General features: G+C 42.3%; 1 protein-coding gene across 1 annotated transcript in view; it reads left to right on the forward strand.

Annotated features, from left to right (window-relative positions):
- Window positions 1-12959: 12959 nt before the first annotated feature.
- LOC126239043 (protein sax-3-like) overlaps window positions 12960-17783 on the forward strand; it is a 112160-nt gene continuing 107336 nt past the window's right edge. The window contains exon 1 of the mRNA XM_049947869.1: window positions 12960-13138. Coding sequence (XP_049803826.1) covers window positions 12960-13138 — 179 coding nt within the window. The remainder of the gene's footprint in view (window positions 13139-17783) is intronic.

Here is a 17783-nt window from a genome sequence, read left to right on the forward strand (position 1 = left end):
ACTTGGTGTGACCAGTGGTTCCTCCGTCTCAACCCCTCCAAAACCCAGACAATCATCATAGGCCGCACCACTCGCTCCTTTCGCCTCCATGATTTCTACCTTACCCTTTATGGTCGTCCCATCCAGCTCACCCCCACCCTGAAATACATTGCCTCACCCTCAACCGACACCTCACCTGGACCCCTCATCTCCAGACTGTGAAGCAGAAAGCCCATTCCCGCCTCCGCCTTCTGAAACTCCTGTCTGGCCAGACATGGGGATTGCATCCTTCTACCATCCTCCTCACCTACAAATCCCTCATCCGTCCTATCCTCTGTAATGCCAGCGTTGCCTGGATCTCCACCCCCACCCGCTTTTAGAAGGCCCTCCAAATCCTTGAACGCCATGCGCTCCGCCTTGCCTTCCGTATCCGCCTTCCCCCACACGGCTCCTGTATGAACTGATCCCCTTCCCCCACCTTCTCCTGTTCCTCCAACATCTCCGCATCCTTTACATTGTCCGCAGGCTTGATCCCCCCCACCCTCTGGTTTCCTCCTTCCTCTCCACCCCCCGCCATTGCCACGCCTCTATCGCTGTATCCCTCCCTCTCTCCACTTCCACACCCTCCATCTCCTTCATCAGGGCAATTTCCAACACCTCCCCCTTCCGGATGACGAACTTCGCCGTGACATCTACCCTTCCTTCCAACTATAACCTGGCCTTTGTCCCCCCCCTCCCCAGGGCCCCCTTTTTCCTCTTCCCTCCTTCTCCCAGAGCGGTTTTTCCTCCTTGGCCCCCTCCCCTGAGACCCTGCATCCCATACTTGCCTCTTTCCTTCCCACATCCCTCCCTACCTGGCCCTCTTCAGCGCGCCCCCCGCTCATCTCCCCCATCTCTTCCCCTCCCTCCCTCCCTTCTTCAGGTCTCCCTCATCTCCTAGCGCCTGGCAGATCCTCTGTTTTGATCATCGTCAGTGTGCCACATCAGTATTGTGTTTAGTGCCGTTTCTCCTGTGCGTCAAGAGGTGTGATTTTAATTGTGTACTGCCTTGAGGTTCGCCGTCAGTGTTTGTTATGTGCTACGCCATCTGTCGATACCTTTTATGCTCCAGTCATACTGTGCCTTGTGTTCTTTTAATTGTCGCAGTGTGTGGCTTTTTGTATGTGCTACTTTTAAACAGTTTTTTATCTCCATTTTACAGCCACCCCGTTTTTTGTCTATTGCCTTCCATGATGTTCCCCCTTTTTTTTATATCTATGTTCACCATATTCTCTCCTTTCTTATTTTTAAATGTCTTCTATTGTTTGTTCTATGTCTTTCGGCTGAAGAGCAGCGCATATGCTGCTGCCAGCCCGCCCAGATGAGGAATTGAAATACAATAAAGAAAAAAAAAAAGAAGTCTTCGTCAATCGTCGTTCGGCTCACCTGAAGATGGCTGGCATTTGTCCAGCCGAAATATCGTGCAATGAAGTTTACGACGACCGGCTGCAAGCCCGAAATCTTTTTGAACAGCCAAAAAGATCATAGAAACCAAATGAAGAAACACAAATTTTTTTTATTGTTAGCATGCAGCGATATAATTGTCCATATAGGCCTAGCCAGAAAATGATTTCGAAAAAACCTTTATACACCAATGGTTTTCATTTGCCCACCTATCCCACCACACAAAAAGCAAGGAACTTCCATGAACCCAGCTTGTTGTCCTAATAAAACTGCTATAACTAAAAATAAAATGAACTTTATTCCATTAAAAAAATCTAAGTTTTATAAAGAAACTAAAAACAGTCTGAAGTTAGTAAAGAAGACATTTATTTGCAATCACCTGATATCATGCAGACTTGTTTAACTCGTTTTTGCTTTTTACACGTTCTTTATGACCATCTGTGGAACGAACATTAATATATCACTGTTAATTCCTGACATAGCCAGGATGGACTCAAGGAATCTAAAACTTTTACATAAACTTAACAAAAATTTAATAACACCTTTGAATAGACGAGATGCGAAGTAAATAACATAGCTGACTGGTTTCAACTGGTTTTGCTGCCAATTCAGATCGATCATAAGAAACATGTGTAGCGTCTGTTCGGAAAATGAGTGCAGAACACATCCACTTCACAGGGGACGCTCATGTAAGACACGGATCTCAACAAAGTAATGGCATATACTATTGGTATAAAATAATACTTATTCAAGACACATCTTACAAGTCTGCATTGATATACAATATTTTGCATACAGTATCGTTACACCAGTGACTTGTCAACCAAGCCATGATACGTATGGAAACGCTAGTAGTGTGTGGCCCATTCGAGTCTTATTACAACTCTTAATGGGCCACATACTACTACCATTTCTGTACTTATCATGACTTTGTTGACAGGTTACTGGTGTAACGATACTGTATGCAAAATACTGTATATCAATGCGGACGTGAAAGACGGCTCGTAAATACGTAATATTTTATCTCAGTAGTATATTCCACTATTTTATTGAGATACATCTCCTACATGAGCGTCCGTTGTAATGCAGACGTTGCGTGTTAGCCACATTTTAGGAGCTATCACTACACACGTTTTTATAATCGATCTGAAGATGGGTGTATAATCAGCTGGAACAAGTCGTTTCTTAAAACTACTTGCTTCCGATGTTCACTATTGAAATATTTTATTAAAAATTTCTGTATACTAATATACCAGTTGTTTTGAGAGTAAATGTAATATATGTATTCCTGACGTGTTTCCAAATCCTCGAGGATTTCCCGCTGTAAGTCGACGAAACCAACAAAGTATCTAATCCACTCTTACAAAACCGTCGTCCTACCAATACATGAATATTGCTGGTCAGTGTGGGCCCCTTTTCAGGTGGGACTGGTAGACTAAATTGAGATACAAAGAAGAGCAGCGTGTTTCGCCACAGGGTCATTGAGTTTGCGCGAAAGCACCACGCCCATCCAGTTCCAGCGGCAGATGCAACAAGAGGACGGTTGTGCGCCACGGTGTAAGTCACTTTTAAAACTCCTAGAGTGTACATTCCCAGAGGAGTCAACCAATATATTGCTTTCTCCTACGAATACCTCACGGAAAGAAAACGATGGCAAAAGAAGAGACATTAGCACTCACGCGAAGACGTGCAAACAGTTGTTCCCTCCGTACACCGTTCGTGACTGGAACAGGAAAAGGGGCAATCGACAGTGGTACACGAAGTACCCTGTGCCACATGCCGTTACTACAAAACACGCTGAACTGCTCTGAAGCAGGTGGATCACACTAGTAAGGCACGAGTCAAATTCACTTGCGCCATATCACCTTGTACGGTTCTCAAGTTCTCGCGCTTCCTTGCTACGAACGCCTCAGTGCCAGTCCGCGAGCGAATATGACGTCACCAACAAAATTGGCAAGGCGACGCAGTGAGCACATAACGCTAAAAACGTCCCGGAAATAACGGCCCGCCGCTGCAATCAGCAAAGTTCCGCGGGCGGGGCCTAGCGAATTCGTCCCGAATAAGCGTTATGCCTTTGTCTAAAATTCCATTTATCACCGAATCCGGTGGTTGGTTTTTATAGCGTCGCCCGTTCAATAACCGTTCGTGATTAATGAGAGTTGAGAACAAATTTAATTGGACTGCGTTTTCCTATATTGATCGCTCCCCTGCCTCCGCATTCGAACAGATAACAGTTCTTCCTCGTCTGCTGCTTCTCCCTCTATTTGTCCTCACCCCTCTCTTTCCCCTACATTCCCCCCTTCCCTTTCTTCCGCTCACTCAAATAACAGACGAAAGTTACGAAATTCGAGAGTCATCTCCATTTTGGAAGAACTGCAATGAAGCAGATTATCTTGGTACCGACACAGTAGCAAATAGGCATACCTACCATCTATCTTGGAGAGAAATTCCACCTTATGCAAGAAGCAGTTCGTTTTCTTTTTGCCTTACGCAAATATGTTTCAGCACTTTCTGTGCTATCTTTAGTGAGTTTATGAGTATTATATCGGAAAACTGTAATACTTGATAACATCTCGTGTAGTTTACTTAAATTTTGTCTTAAAACTGTTTACATACACAAAGTATTGACGATTAGGCCTTAAACTTGATGTTGGTTTACAGATGTAACTAAAGAGACATGTTACACAGCTGAGCCATGAAACGTTGTACGTTTATGCTATGCTACAAATAAGGCCTAGAACACTAATTTGGGCCGGCCGGAGTGACCGAGCGGTTCTAGGCGCTTCAGTCTGGAACCGCGCGACCACTACGGTCGCAGGTTCGAATCCTGCCTCGGGCATGGATGCGTGTGATGTCCTTAGGTTAGTTAGGTTTAAGTAGTTCTAAGTTGTAGGTGACTGGTGTCTTCAGCTGTTAAGTCTCATAGTGCTCAGAGCCAATACTAATTTGGAAAATAAGATAGTTTATTGTGTTGCTCACAAATCTCATACGACGGTACTTGTTAATTTGGGTAGGCAGGTTTCTTTGTCTACTGTAACTTCACAGCTTGTCACCTGCAAACAAAGAAATGTTTTCCATTTTTCTGTTTCTAATCCATTTCAGACTGAAAATCATTATATCACATCACCTTATTTAACGTAAGGGTGGGTAACATTATCTTGGAACCCTATTTAAAGATGGAAAACTACTATACTTTCGAATTGATCCAAATTTTAGTCGATAAGCAAACGTGAGAGCTCTTTTCTTATTCTTAAGTCACAGGCACCAACATGCAAACCTTCTAAGAAAATTGTGTATCTGTCACCATAGGTCTTTTAAGAACTGCATATTTTCAAGATTTAAAAAGTAAAAATCAAAATAAGCAGAATGTACACAACATAACGTATGGGAAAAAAAAGAAACATGTTACATACAGAAAAATAAAAAACAAAACAAATCACTCACTGAAGGTTCGTGAGGCAATCTTCTGACTGGTCTGATGTGGCCCACCAGCACTTATAACTCACATCCTCAATTATTTGCTGGATGTATTCCACTCTGTCTCCCTCTACAGTTTTTACCCTCTACAACTCGCTTTAGTACCATGGAAGTCATCATCCTATCCCTTTCCGATTCTGCGCAGAACCTCCTCATTCCTTACCTTAACAGTCCACCTAATATGCAACATTCGTCTGAAGCCCCACATCACAAATGTTTCGATTTTCTTCTGTGCCGGTTTCAACACAGTCCATGTTTCACTACCGTACAATGCTGTGCTCCAAATGTACATTCTCAGAAATTTCTTCCTCAAATTAAGGCCTACGTTTGATACTAATAGACTTCTCTTGGCCAGAAATGCCCTTTTTGCCAGTGCTACTCTGCTTTTGATGTCCTCCTTGTTCCGTCCGCCATTGGTTATTTTACTGCCTACGTAGTAGAATTCCTTAATTTCATCTACTTCTTGACCATCAATCATTATGTTAAGTTTCTCGCTGTTCCCATTTTTGCTACTTCTCATTACTTTCGTCTTTCTTCGATTTACTCTCAATCCACATTCTGTATTCCTTAGACTGTTCAGACTTCTTAACACTCACTCAAGATAGCAATGTCATGAGCGAATCGTATCGTTGATATCCTTTCACCTTGAATTTTAATCCCACTCACAAGCCTTTCTTTTATTTCCATCATTGCTTCTTCGACGTACAGATTGAAGAGTAGGGAAGAAAGATTACATCCTTGTTTTACACCCTTTTCAATCAGAGCACTTCGTTCTTGGTCGTCCACTCTTATCATCCTTTCTTGGCTTATGTACATATTGTATATTACCCTTCTCTCTCTATAGTGTATCCTATTTTTCTCATTAATTTGGAACATCTTGTACCATCTGACATTATTGAACGCCTATGACGATGTCTTGACTTTCCTTTAGTTTTGCCTCCATTATTAACCGCACGTCAGAATTGCCTCTCTGGTACCTTCACCTTTCCTAAAGCCAAACTGATCGTCATCTAACACATCCTCAATTTTCTTTTCCATTCTTCTGTATATTATTCTTGTCAGCAACTTGGATGCATGAGGTGTTAAGCTGATTGTGCGATAATTCTCGCATCTGTCAGCTTCTGCAGTCTTAGGAATTATGTGCATGTTATTTTTCCGAAAGTCAAACGGCATATTGCCAGACTCATACATTCTATACAGCAACGTGAACAGACCTTTCCCCTAGCGATTTTAGAAATTCCGATGAAACCTTATCCATTCCTTCTGCCTTATTTGAACTTAAGTCCTTCAAAGCACTCTTAAATTGTGATTCTAATATTGGATCCCCCCCTCTTGTTAACACTTCAAACTCTAACGAAAATAGACTGCATGTTTATTTTGCTGAACTGAAAAGTTTGATTGCTGAGAATCATCAGTGATTACTCGTTGGTTTACAAATGTAATCGGACAGAGACAACAAACGGTCGTAATTGCAATACTATTTTAAACGTTATGGTTTCATAAGAAATCTTATGAAAGACTAATATACGACGGTGATGGAGGGTACTGACATATTTCGCGATCAATGAGATGTTCAGAGCTTGATTCAAGCTATTCGTTTACTGAATGTGGTTAATATCAATTTCTCAAACCATTTAGAATTTTGAATCAGGCAGCATCTACATACATTGACATTCGTAACAAAGACAGCTCCTTTGTTAATTAAAGAAAATGCGAACTTATCCATCTACTGTATTTTATGAAATTACCTTTAACGAAATTTTTGTTTCTCGTCGCCGTTTGAAACTCTAATGCTACAAAGTATTTGCTGTTTTCATGTTATTCATAAAGTTGCAAGACTACGACTGAAGAGCGAAGATCGTCTCCCGAAAATATTTCGCGGAAATTACAAGCTCGTTAATTTGAGGATTAACGAAACAGCGAAATGTAATCACGATCCTTCCATGTGCAATCTTCTTCTCGTTGATATCTGGGATCCCATATATATACTCCTATATTACTAGTTTCACGTCGGCGTACAGACACAGAAAACAATCACATACAGATATTGATTTCACGTCACGTTCTGTTGTTGATACGTACATGAATTGCTACACAAATGCGATATCGCTGGTACATTGCCTTCTGTCAATCTGCAAACATTTCATCTGTAACATCCGCAACTGTAAACACAAGAAGATGGATTTAAAATTTAGCGACCACGCGAAATATTGAAATTAATCACAGAACAAAGGCAAAGCTATTTTCGATTGTGTACTGTTTCATCCTCTTCAGAATATCAGAGGGGGATGGGGAATCGAAAATATAACCACTGGACAGTACAAAGTGATTTATAAAAAAGCTTTCATTGTTTCCTGTGACAGTGCTCCTAAAACGCATGCTTGTTATAAGATACCTGTTTAACGTGCTGGGCTCACGAATATTCGTCACAATGCTTATAGTCGTGTAGACATGATCATGTTGTTAAAAACACTGCACATGCATACTGAGTTTAATTTTGCCCAGTAACGTTCTTGCCTTGTCCAATCTTGTCTTAAATATCTTCCACACTCTTGCCATTCGTAGTTATACCTAGACATGTAATCAGAAGAACAACATTTAATATTAAAATTTCCATCATTTTTTATCATGCTGTTTTTACTGGTTACTGTCTTATTCTCAGTTTCATTTTGTGTTTATTTTCAAACTCCATTTGTCATGTTGTTCAACAGATTCCGCAGTATATAACTAGAGCCGCCACTATCTTTGGCAATGGTCATCAGCAAGTAGGAGAGACATTTACTTCCGGATATCTTTAACATTTCTTTCATATACATTTTAAACAGAGGTGCCAGCGGAAAACTCTCTCGAAGCCTTCTGTTGACCTGTAACTCGTGCGATTACACGTTACCCATTTTCACTGAACAGGTTCACTCACAGTATATGACGTAAGCTGTAGTATTACTACACCATTATTCCTAATCACAGTCACAAATTATTTATATTACAGTATCATACGCCTTTTCTAGGTTTATACATGTTATTGGACTGTTAACCCTCTTTTAATATATTGTTTAATTAGTTGTTCCAGATGCTAATAAAAAGCTTTAAATTCAAATCCCATACATTGTTCTACAGTAGTTAAATAAATAAAGGAAAAATGTTTGGTGAAATAGGGACGAAATGAGATATAACGAGTAAATTTAACAAATTATACGGAAATATCGGCAATGAAGAAGCGAAGGTTTGTCTGTTTTCGACAGCTTAGCTGTGTAAGGGAAAAGAAACAAAACAAACATTCCGGTATTTTCGGCAAAAGAAATATACAGTTGCTTCGATCGCATAATCTACAAATCTCACCGATTAAGAAGGGACTGGCTATTCCCAGTTTTGAATTAGTTTTGTAAGTATTGCTCTTACTAGATATTTAACATTAAGTACAGTACACCCCATGAGCTGTTTGAAGGTATTAGTAGTATCAGAAATCAATACTGCAATATGCGATGAAGCCGTTGCACGAAGAGCCGCTTCAGATGATGCCTGGGGGCAAACGGACAGCACTTCCCGTTTCCGTCCACCGCCGCCCTTATCGCCAAGGGAGTCCGTTCCTGCAGCCGCCTCTGCCTTCTTTATTGCTGCAGTGCTCTTCGCAGGCATTTGTTTCCCCAGAGAAGCATCATTTGTCACGGGGCGCCAGTGCGGAGCATCAGCGCCATATTGCGGCCTTTGCAGCAAATCTGGCACTCTTTCTGAAGTAAATTAAAGTCCACAGCGAGTATTCTGCAGCTATGTCGCCATAGAAAGTGGAACAATAAAATCTTGAGAATGCTGCCAAAGCATTACAATGACAAGTTTTGTTAGTAAATGAATCTACGCACATATAGCTGGAAACTGTCTAGGGAACTGACGTTTAAGTGCGTGAAATTTTTGGCGAAGCTCCCTAAAATATCAAGGAACTGAGCTTCTGCCCCTCTACTTTGTTAGCAGTTATGACTAGGAGCCTGGAAAAGTCTGCCGAACTGCTTAACGAGTGTTTCTCAGCAACTAGGATAATTTTCTACGTAAGGAGCACGGGTTTGCCGGATACTTCTATACCAGAAATTATTTCCATATCGCTTATCGAGTAGTAGTAGTGGAAATGAGAAAAAAGAATGCGCTAAACTATTCATACGTACAAATAGTACAATAGTAAAGTTAAATGCTGTGCAAGCAGGTAAGGCACCACGGTAAATACCCAAGGCTGCAAGTATTTTCTGGAAATAAACACACTCTCTAATACAATTGAAACTACGGTACCTCACAACAAGAATAACACAGTCATGGACTCTGCGGGTGGTCCCGGCGGAGGTTCGAGTTCTCCCTCGGGCATGGGTGTGTGTGTTTGTCCTTAGGATAATTCAGGTTAAGTCGTGTGTAAGCTTAGGGACTGATGACCTTAGCAGTTAAGTCCCATAAGATTAAAAAGAAAAAAAAATAGCACAGCTGACTGCAGGTTAAGCAATGCTCAGACTGTTGTGTACCTAGAGTACTAGGATGCAGAAAGACATGAAAATACTCTGCTGGTCATGTTGACGGGAGCGCCAATGCAACCAGTTCTCAATCTCAGAAACTGTGTGTTTTGCAGACTGACGTTTATTCGACATGCTTTTTCTTGTTTTGATGGGTAATATCTATTGCGTACTATCACGCTTAGAATAATCTGCAGTCTATATCCTACTGCAGACTGTTTGTTTCTAATTAAGTAATTAAATCATCAATAAAACGTGACTCTCTGCTAACTGTGCCTGTTACCCAAACCTCTTGCCTTCTGGTTCGATTATATTAGACTAGATTAGTACTTGCTCCATAGATCATGAATACGACACTTCGTAATGAGGTGGAACGTATCAGGTTAATAAAAGGTGTCTATACAAGATATTACATTACACAAAATATTGCATGTCACTTAATATTTTTAATTTTTTTTTTTTTTTTTTTTTTTTTTGGTGGAGGTTGGGGAAATTACCCACTTACTGTATCCAAAAATTCATCTAATGAGTAGAAGGAATTGCCATTAAGAAATTCTTTTAATTTCCTTTTAAATGCTATATGGCTATCTGTCAGACTTTTGATGCTATTAGGTAAGTGACCGAAGACTTTTGTGGCAGCATAATTTACCCCCTTCTGAGCCAAAGTTAGATTTAACCTTGAGTAGTGCAGATTATCCTTTCTCCTAGTGTTGTAGCCATGTACACTGCTATTACTTTTGAATTCGTTCGGATTGTTAATAAATTTCATAAGTGAATATATATATTGTGAGGCTACAGTGAAGATCTCTAGCTCTTTAAATAAGTGTCTGCAGGATAATCTTGGATGAGCTCCAGCAATTATTCTGATTACACGCTTTTGTGCAGTGAACACACTTTTACTCAATGATGAGTTACCCCAGAATATGATGCCATACGAAAGCAGAGAATGAAATTAGGCGTGGTAAGCTAATTTACTGAGATGTATATCGCCAAAATTTGCAATGACCCTAATAGCATAAGTAGCTGAACTCAAACGTTTCAGCAGATCTTCAGTGTGTTTTTTCCAGTTCAACCCATCAACGCATACACCTAGAAATTTTGAATATTCTACCTTAGGTACCGGTTTCTGATCGAAGTCTATATTTATTAATGGTGTCATTCTATTTACATTGTGGAACTGTATGTACTGTGTTTTGTCAAAGTTTAATGAGAGCCCATTACCAGAGAACCACTTAATGATTTTCTGAAAAACATCATTTACAATTTCACCAGTTAATTCTTGTCTGTTGGGTGTGATAGCTATACTTGTATCATCGGCAAAAAGTACCAGCTTTGCATCTTCGTGAGTATAGAACGGGAAGTCATTAATATATATTAAGAACAGCAGAGGACCCCAAGAGCGAACCTTGCGGAACCCCATTCTTGATTGCTCCCCAGTTTGAGAAGTCACCAGTTTTTTGCATATTATGTGAACTGCGTATTTCAACTTTCTGCACTATTCCAGTTAGCTATGATTTAAACCATTTGAGTGCTGTCCCATTCATATCACTGTACTTGAGCTTCTCAGGAAGCCACCCTCCAGGATCCAGGAGCTTCAGTATGGCGTCAACGTCTGTAGTATTAATGATACACGATTTAGAAGTTCATAGATCTGAGAAAACCATTGTTAAAAAATTAAATGACTTGATCAGTTAAAGAAAGGAAATAAATTATCGCTTACTACTTTTTCGGTTTTCATGCAGTAAAACTTTAGCACGAGGCACGACGTGTTAATTTATTACCTCTTTGCTACCGACTGCATTCGCAACACATTTTGCAGTCAGCATCCATATATATCCCTAAATATTCCTGCCAAATTATATCATTGCACGGAGGAGACACCATAGACATTAAGATGCGTTAAAAACTAGCATTTGTTTAAAATGGAGTGTAAATTAGCAAGTTTATACTCATCTAGTGCTTAATAGTGAGAGCACTTAGCGACTTTGAGGAAACTTTAAACTCAAACATTTCGTAAACTTTTTCTCTCTTACTTGCGTAAAGACAATTACACTACTGGCCATTAAAATTGCTAAACCACGAAGATGACGTGCTACAGACGCGAAATTTAACCGACAGGAAGAATGCTGTGATATGCAAATTATTAGCTTTTCAGAGCACTCACAAAAGGTTGGCGCCGGTGGCGGAACCTACAACGTGCTGACATGAGGAAAGTTTCCAACCGATTTCTCATACACAAACGGCAGCTGACCGGCATTGCCTGGTGAAACTTTGTTGCGATGCCTCGTGTAAGGAGGAGAAATGCGTACCATCATAATTCCGACTTTGATAAAGGTCAGATTGTAGCCTATCGCGATTGCGGTTTATCGTATCGCGACATTGCTGCGCGCGTTGGTCGAGATTCAATGACTGTTTGCAGAATATGGAATCGTTGGGTTCAGGAGGGTAACATGAAACGCCGTGCTGGATCCCAACGGCCTCGTATCACTAGCAGTCGAGATGACAGGCATCTTATCTGCATGGCTGTAACGGATCGTGCAGCCACGTCTCGATCCCTGAGTCAACAGATGGAGACGTTTGCAAGACAACAACCATCTGCACGAACAGTTCGACGACGTTTGCAGCAGCATTAAATATCATCATGATGGTCGCATCCGTGTTTGGCGACATCGCGGTGAACGCACATTGGAAGCGTGTATTCGTCATCGCCATACTGGCGTTTTACCCGGCGTGATGGTATGGGGTGCCATTGGTTACATGTCTCGGTCACTTCTTGTTCACATTGACAGCACTTTGAACAGTGAAAGATACATTTCAGATGTGTTACGACCTGTGGCTCTACCCTTCATTCGATCCCTGTGAAACCCTACATTTCAGCAGGATAATGCACGACGGCATGTTGCAGGTCCTGTATGGGCCTTTCTGGATACAGAAAATGTACGACTGCTGCCCTGGCCTGCACATTCTCCAGATCTCTCACCAATTGAAAACGTCTGGTCAATGGTGGCCGAGCAACTGGCTCGTCACAATACGCCGGTCACTAGTCTTGATGAACTGTTGTATCGTGTTGAAGCTGCATGGTCAGCTACACCTGTACATGGCATCCAAACTCTGTTTGACTCAATGCTGAGGCGTATCAAGGTTGTTATTACGGCCAGAGGTGGTTGTTCTGGGTACTGATTTCTCAGGATCTATGCACCCAAATTGCGTGAAAATGTAATTACATGTCAGTTCTAGTATAAACATTTGTCCAATGAATACCCGTTTATCATCTGCATTTCTTCTTGGTGTAGAAGTTTTAATGGCCAGTGGTGTATTTAAAAATGTAACTCATGTGTAAAAAAAATCAGACGTTTGGAGTTGTGTTATATATGGGAGTTCGATTTTTTAAAGAATCGGAGTTTGATGGTGTATAAGAACTGACGGAAGCAATGCGACCAGTGTGTTTGTGTGTGTGTGTGTGTGTGTGTGTGTGTGTGTAGTGTACAAAGGTGCAGTGTCAAGTTAATTTTCATTTTGAGGCAATAGAATTTTAGCATCAGAAATGGTACTTTGGCACGACTCTCGTCGCTGATGAGGGCGTACTTGTGTGTTGCAGTGCTGCGCGACGAATTCCGTGCGGAGCCAAAGAACACGCGCGTGGCACAGGGGGACACGGCGCTGCTGGAGTGTGGCCCCCCGAGGGGTCATCCCGAGCCCTCAGTCACGTGGCGCAAGAACGGCCACCCGCTGGACCTCGACTCCAACAAGAGGTAAGCCGCACTCACTGGCGAGGCGCTAATTGTTGGAACTGAAACCCATCCACGTCTCCTTGTGATCACTCCTTTAGCAGTGGCCCCAAGTTCTCGATGAACTGTTAGTTACTAATATAAAAAGCTCTTCCCTTATGACCTAAAAAAAATAAACTTGCACAAACTCTTAGACAGAGCAATTCCGTGGTGATGTTACAAACTTTCAGGTATGATGGGCAATGGTATTCAAACGATGGGGCCCCTCCACGCCCGCAGCAGCGTGGTGACCAAGCCAAAAGTTCTACTGTCACCTCCGTATAACATGTTAGTTTTCGAATCAGGAGTCACAGAATGCTGGCTGTGATGTTATTCATGCGTCTGGGTAAGATTACTCATTAACATGGTCCATCAGGAGATAGAAAGTGGATGAAAGCGATCGAAGGGTAGCGATTGTAAGGGCAGAGGAAAAAAAGTGCCAAGGCAAGAGCCAAGGAAAAAAAAAAACTCTGTGACAGTAGGGCGGGTAGTAAGGGCAGTAGCGGCTTGCTAGCTGCGACAGTGCATGCAATGTGTGGTTATGTTACTGCGAGGTATCGTGCATCGTTACCTTTGTCGTTGCGGAAGCTCGTTGTGGGGCTTGCTGCAGTTGCTGCGATCCTGTAACAGTTCAAGGTCGTCATACATTAGTGGGCGATTGGTCATAGATGGGCTCACAGTGTAGGGGCTGTGTGTGGCTGGTTTGCGCGCTGTGTACAGTACGGTTTCCCTGCGGTTGCCTGTTTTTCGGCGGGTCGAGCATCCGGGGTTACTAGTAGCTGTGTTGCAGGGGCTCGCCAGTGCTGTCGTGTTAGCGTGCTGCCGGCCGAAGTAGCCGTGCGGTTAAAGGCGCTGCAGTCTGGAACGGCAAGACCGCTACGGTCGCAGGTTCGACTCCTGCCTCGGGCATGGATGTTTGTGATGTCCTTAGGTTAGTTAGGTTTAACTAGTTCTAAGTTCTAGGGGACTAATGACCTCAGCAGTTGAGTCCCATAGTGCTCAGAGCCATTTGAACCATTTTTGTTAGCGTGCTATGGACCATAGATGTTTAGTTCCTTGCCAATAGGTTCTTTGGTCTATTATGTTTCCATCTGTGGTTGTGGTCGTAGTTACCCAGAGAAAGGATAAACGGGTTGCGCGAGTGGCTCAAAATGGCTCTGAGCACTATGGGACTTAACATCTGAGGTCATCAGTCCCCTATAACTTAGAACTACTTAAACCTAACTAACCTAAGGACGTCACAGACATCCATGCCCGAGGCAGGATTCGAACCTGCGACCGTAGCGGTCGCGCGGTTCCAGACTGAAGCGCCTAGAACCGCTCGGCCACACCGGCCGGCAGTTGCGCGAGTGTCTCGTGTTATTGTACAGTCGTGTGGAGAGTTTTTGGAATACCTGCAAGATGTTATCTAGCCGATATTCCCGGTGAAGGTCCGCGATGCGTGTGTAGCGCGGTGCGTTGCTAATGATTCTGAGTACTTTGTTCTGTATGAGCTGCAGACGGCGCAGGCGTGTGGGCGCAGCGTATCCCCAGACAGGGGCTGCGTACGTCATCAGGGGGAGAATAAGTGTCATGTACATGGACCTGGACACCCTCCTATTCAGTGCGCTATCCCTCTTAAGCATAGGGTAGAGTTGTTTGAGCCGCGCGTTTGCTTTGTTGGTCACGTGTTGAATGTGGTCCCCCCAGAGTAGTTTCCGGTCCAGCCGGACACCGAGGTATTTGACCTTCTCGCGGAAACGTATTGGGCGTGCATGTAGTGTTATTGGGTTGCAGTGCTGATGTTTGCGCAGTAGTTTCGGTCTTCTAGTGAACAGAACGGCTTCGCACTTGTCGACATTTACTCTACATGGGTAAACGTATTTAAGGTAAGGAACCCTGGTCCGGAAACAACAGAGTCGAACGTTGTGAGCAAACATCGTTCTGATACCTCTGACATCTACATCTACATAGTACCGGTACTATTGTTGCTGCGATTGTAGGATAGGTACTATCAGCTGTGGACCAAAACAAGAAAAAAAAGTCCGATAAAATATTAAAAGGCTGAAAATTATTATTTGTTATTATTTCGACGGACGACTGTAGGACTTTATTTAAAATTCAGAAAGCTGTCTTTTTACTTAAATGTTTATGTTATTAGTTTTGTATTATTAATGAAACCTCTTTTTTATTTTTTATGGACAGTTAATTATTCAATGATGTCCTGAGTTCGAAATATTTTTGAAGAGTTCACAAAATTCCAGAGAACTTTTAGAAGTCCCCTGGTCTCCGAAGATAACGTCGGTCCGCTGCAACTCCGATAAATAACATTCGGTGGTCTGAAAACCTTATCTTGGGTTTACTTTCACATACAGAAGCTTCGGAGACTGTACCAGTGCGACTATAATACTCACCTGACTCATGGATGTCCTTGGTCGATACGTAGATTTTCACAAAGATCATAATGGATTAATAATTCTCCCGATGAACTGACAGTGACAGCAGATTCGCCAACAAAAATTGAGGAGTCAATGACCGACAAGCCTATGGCAATGCTCAGTAGGCACAAACTCATATTGGTGACTTTTGAATAAACAAAAATGCTATATACCTTGACATTAAATTCTGTTCTCTTGGAAATAGTACGCTCAGAAGAAATCGTAATGACACTGATCAGACTCCATTTTTCCCGCACAAATGACTTTAAATTATTATAAACATTGTTGGCGACCAACAATAAAATATGTATTTAACAAAATTGATACAGATCCCTATAGGCGTCCGTACTAAATGAGCCTCCCTTGTTAACGAGATTCGGTGGGTAACGCTCGTTTTACAATTCCTGGTCCCGCACAATATCGACCACCGCATGATCGGCTATCAACATTTGTTAGCATTCGATATGGGCCTTTCACAATATTTCATGCGCGGATACCGGAGATATATAAATGAAATGAAATGAGCGTATGGCATTGTTGGCCGGCAGCGCGGTGGTCTAGCGGTTCTAGGCGCTCAGTCCGGAACCGCGCGACTGCTACGGTCGCAGGTTCGAATCCTGCCTCGGGCATGGATGTGTGTGCTGTCCTTAGGTTAGTTAGGTTTAAGTAGTTCTAAGTCTAGGGGACTGATGATCTCAGATGTTAAGTTCCATAGTGCTCAGAGCCATTTTGTTGGCCGGCAGGCCCCATTTGGAAATGTTCGGCCGCCGAGTGAAAGTCTTATTTCAGTCGACGCCACATTTTGCGACTTGCGTGTCGGTGATGAGGATGAAATGATAATGAGGACAACACAACACCCAGTCCACGAGTGGAGAAAATCTCCAACCCGACCGGGAATCGAACCTCGGCCCGCTGAATGGGAGGGTAGCACTTAACCACCCAGCTAATCAGGCGGACGGAGATATACAAAAACACATAGTTGGAACGGTTTATTATAATTATTTCTGTAATAAAGTGTCACGTAATGATTAATCGACAGTTAATGCCTTCGTGTAAGAGTGCTCTTTACGGAGTGAGTTATTATAGTTAGTAATTTACAAATTAAGAATGAAACACCCTTGTGTTATAATTTGCAGTAGGCCTGTGTCGTTTCAGGGTAACAGAGCAATGAAAGCTTGTCACAGAGACACATCACCATTGTCATTAAATGTCACTTAATAACACATCAACGATAAAAGCCTTTAAGATGAAATATGATAACCGAGAGCGGACTTACACATCGCACAGGTACGTGCTAGCGTAATGAATAACGTCGTCATTTCTAGAATCGAAAGTTGTTGGTTCGCTTCCCATTACATGCAAATTTCTTTTTTACATATTAGCGTTGTTAACGTGTCCTATTACTTTCTTATGAATGTAATATAAGCGTGTTCAGCAATACACTCAGTCCGATCTAAGAACGAAGGATGAAATAAATATATAGCGATTTCCGAGTATGTGGTTAGGCAAGGAACATAAGAGGACCGTTTAAAAATGGTTCAAATGGCTCTGAGCACTATGGGACTTAACTGCTGTGGTCATCAGTCCCCTAGAACTTAGAACTACTTAAACCTAACTAACCTAAGGACAGCACACACATCCATGCCCGAGACAGGATTCGAACCTGCGACCGTAGAGGTCACGCGGTTCCAGACTGTAGCGCCTAGAAACGCACGGCCACTCCGGCCGGCTGAGAGGACCGTTTAATTTGCTGCTGCTGAAGCAAGCAGTAATAAAATTCATATTCTTCCTTCTCATACATATTTGGCTTTTTATATCCGAACTTGTGCCCCCCCTTTCGAGTGCATAGTTAGACAGGAACCGAAGAGGACAGCTTAAATTTCTGGGAGTGAAACGAGGAGCATTAACATTCATATTCTCCTTTGTCAGAAGTATTTCGCTGTTTATTTACGAATGTGTGGAGTTTCCCGAGGATATGGTTAGGCAGGAACCTATGAGACAGCTTTGATTGCTGCGTCGGAAGCGAGCAATAATAAAACTCATATTCTGCCTTTTCACTAATACTTGGCTCTTCATTTCCGAATACGTGGCGATTTCCGATATGTGCGGATTGTTTGGAACTTAGGGAGTACAGCTTTAAATGCTGCGACTAAGACGAGCTGCAATAAAATTTGTATTTTTTTCTTCTCACAAATATTCCGACTGTGTGGTTA

The sequence above is a fragment of the Schistocerca nitens genome, chromosome 1, assembly GCF_023898315.1.
Source record: "Schistocerca nitens isolate TAMUIC-IGC-003100 chromosome 1, iqSchNite1.1, whole genome shotgun sequence".
Lineage (NCBI taxonomy): Eukaryota > Metazoa > Arthropoda > Insecta > Orthoptera > Acrididae > Schistocerca > Schistocerca nitens.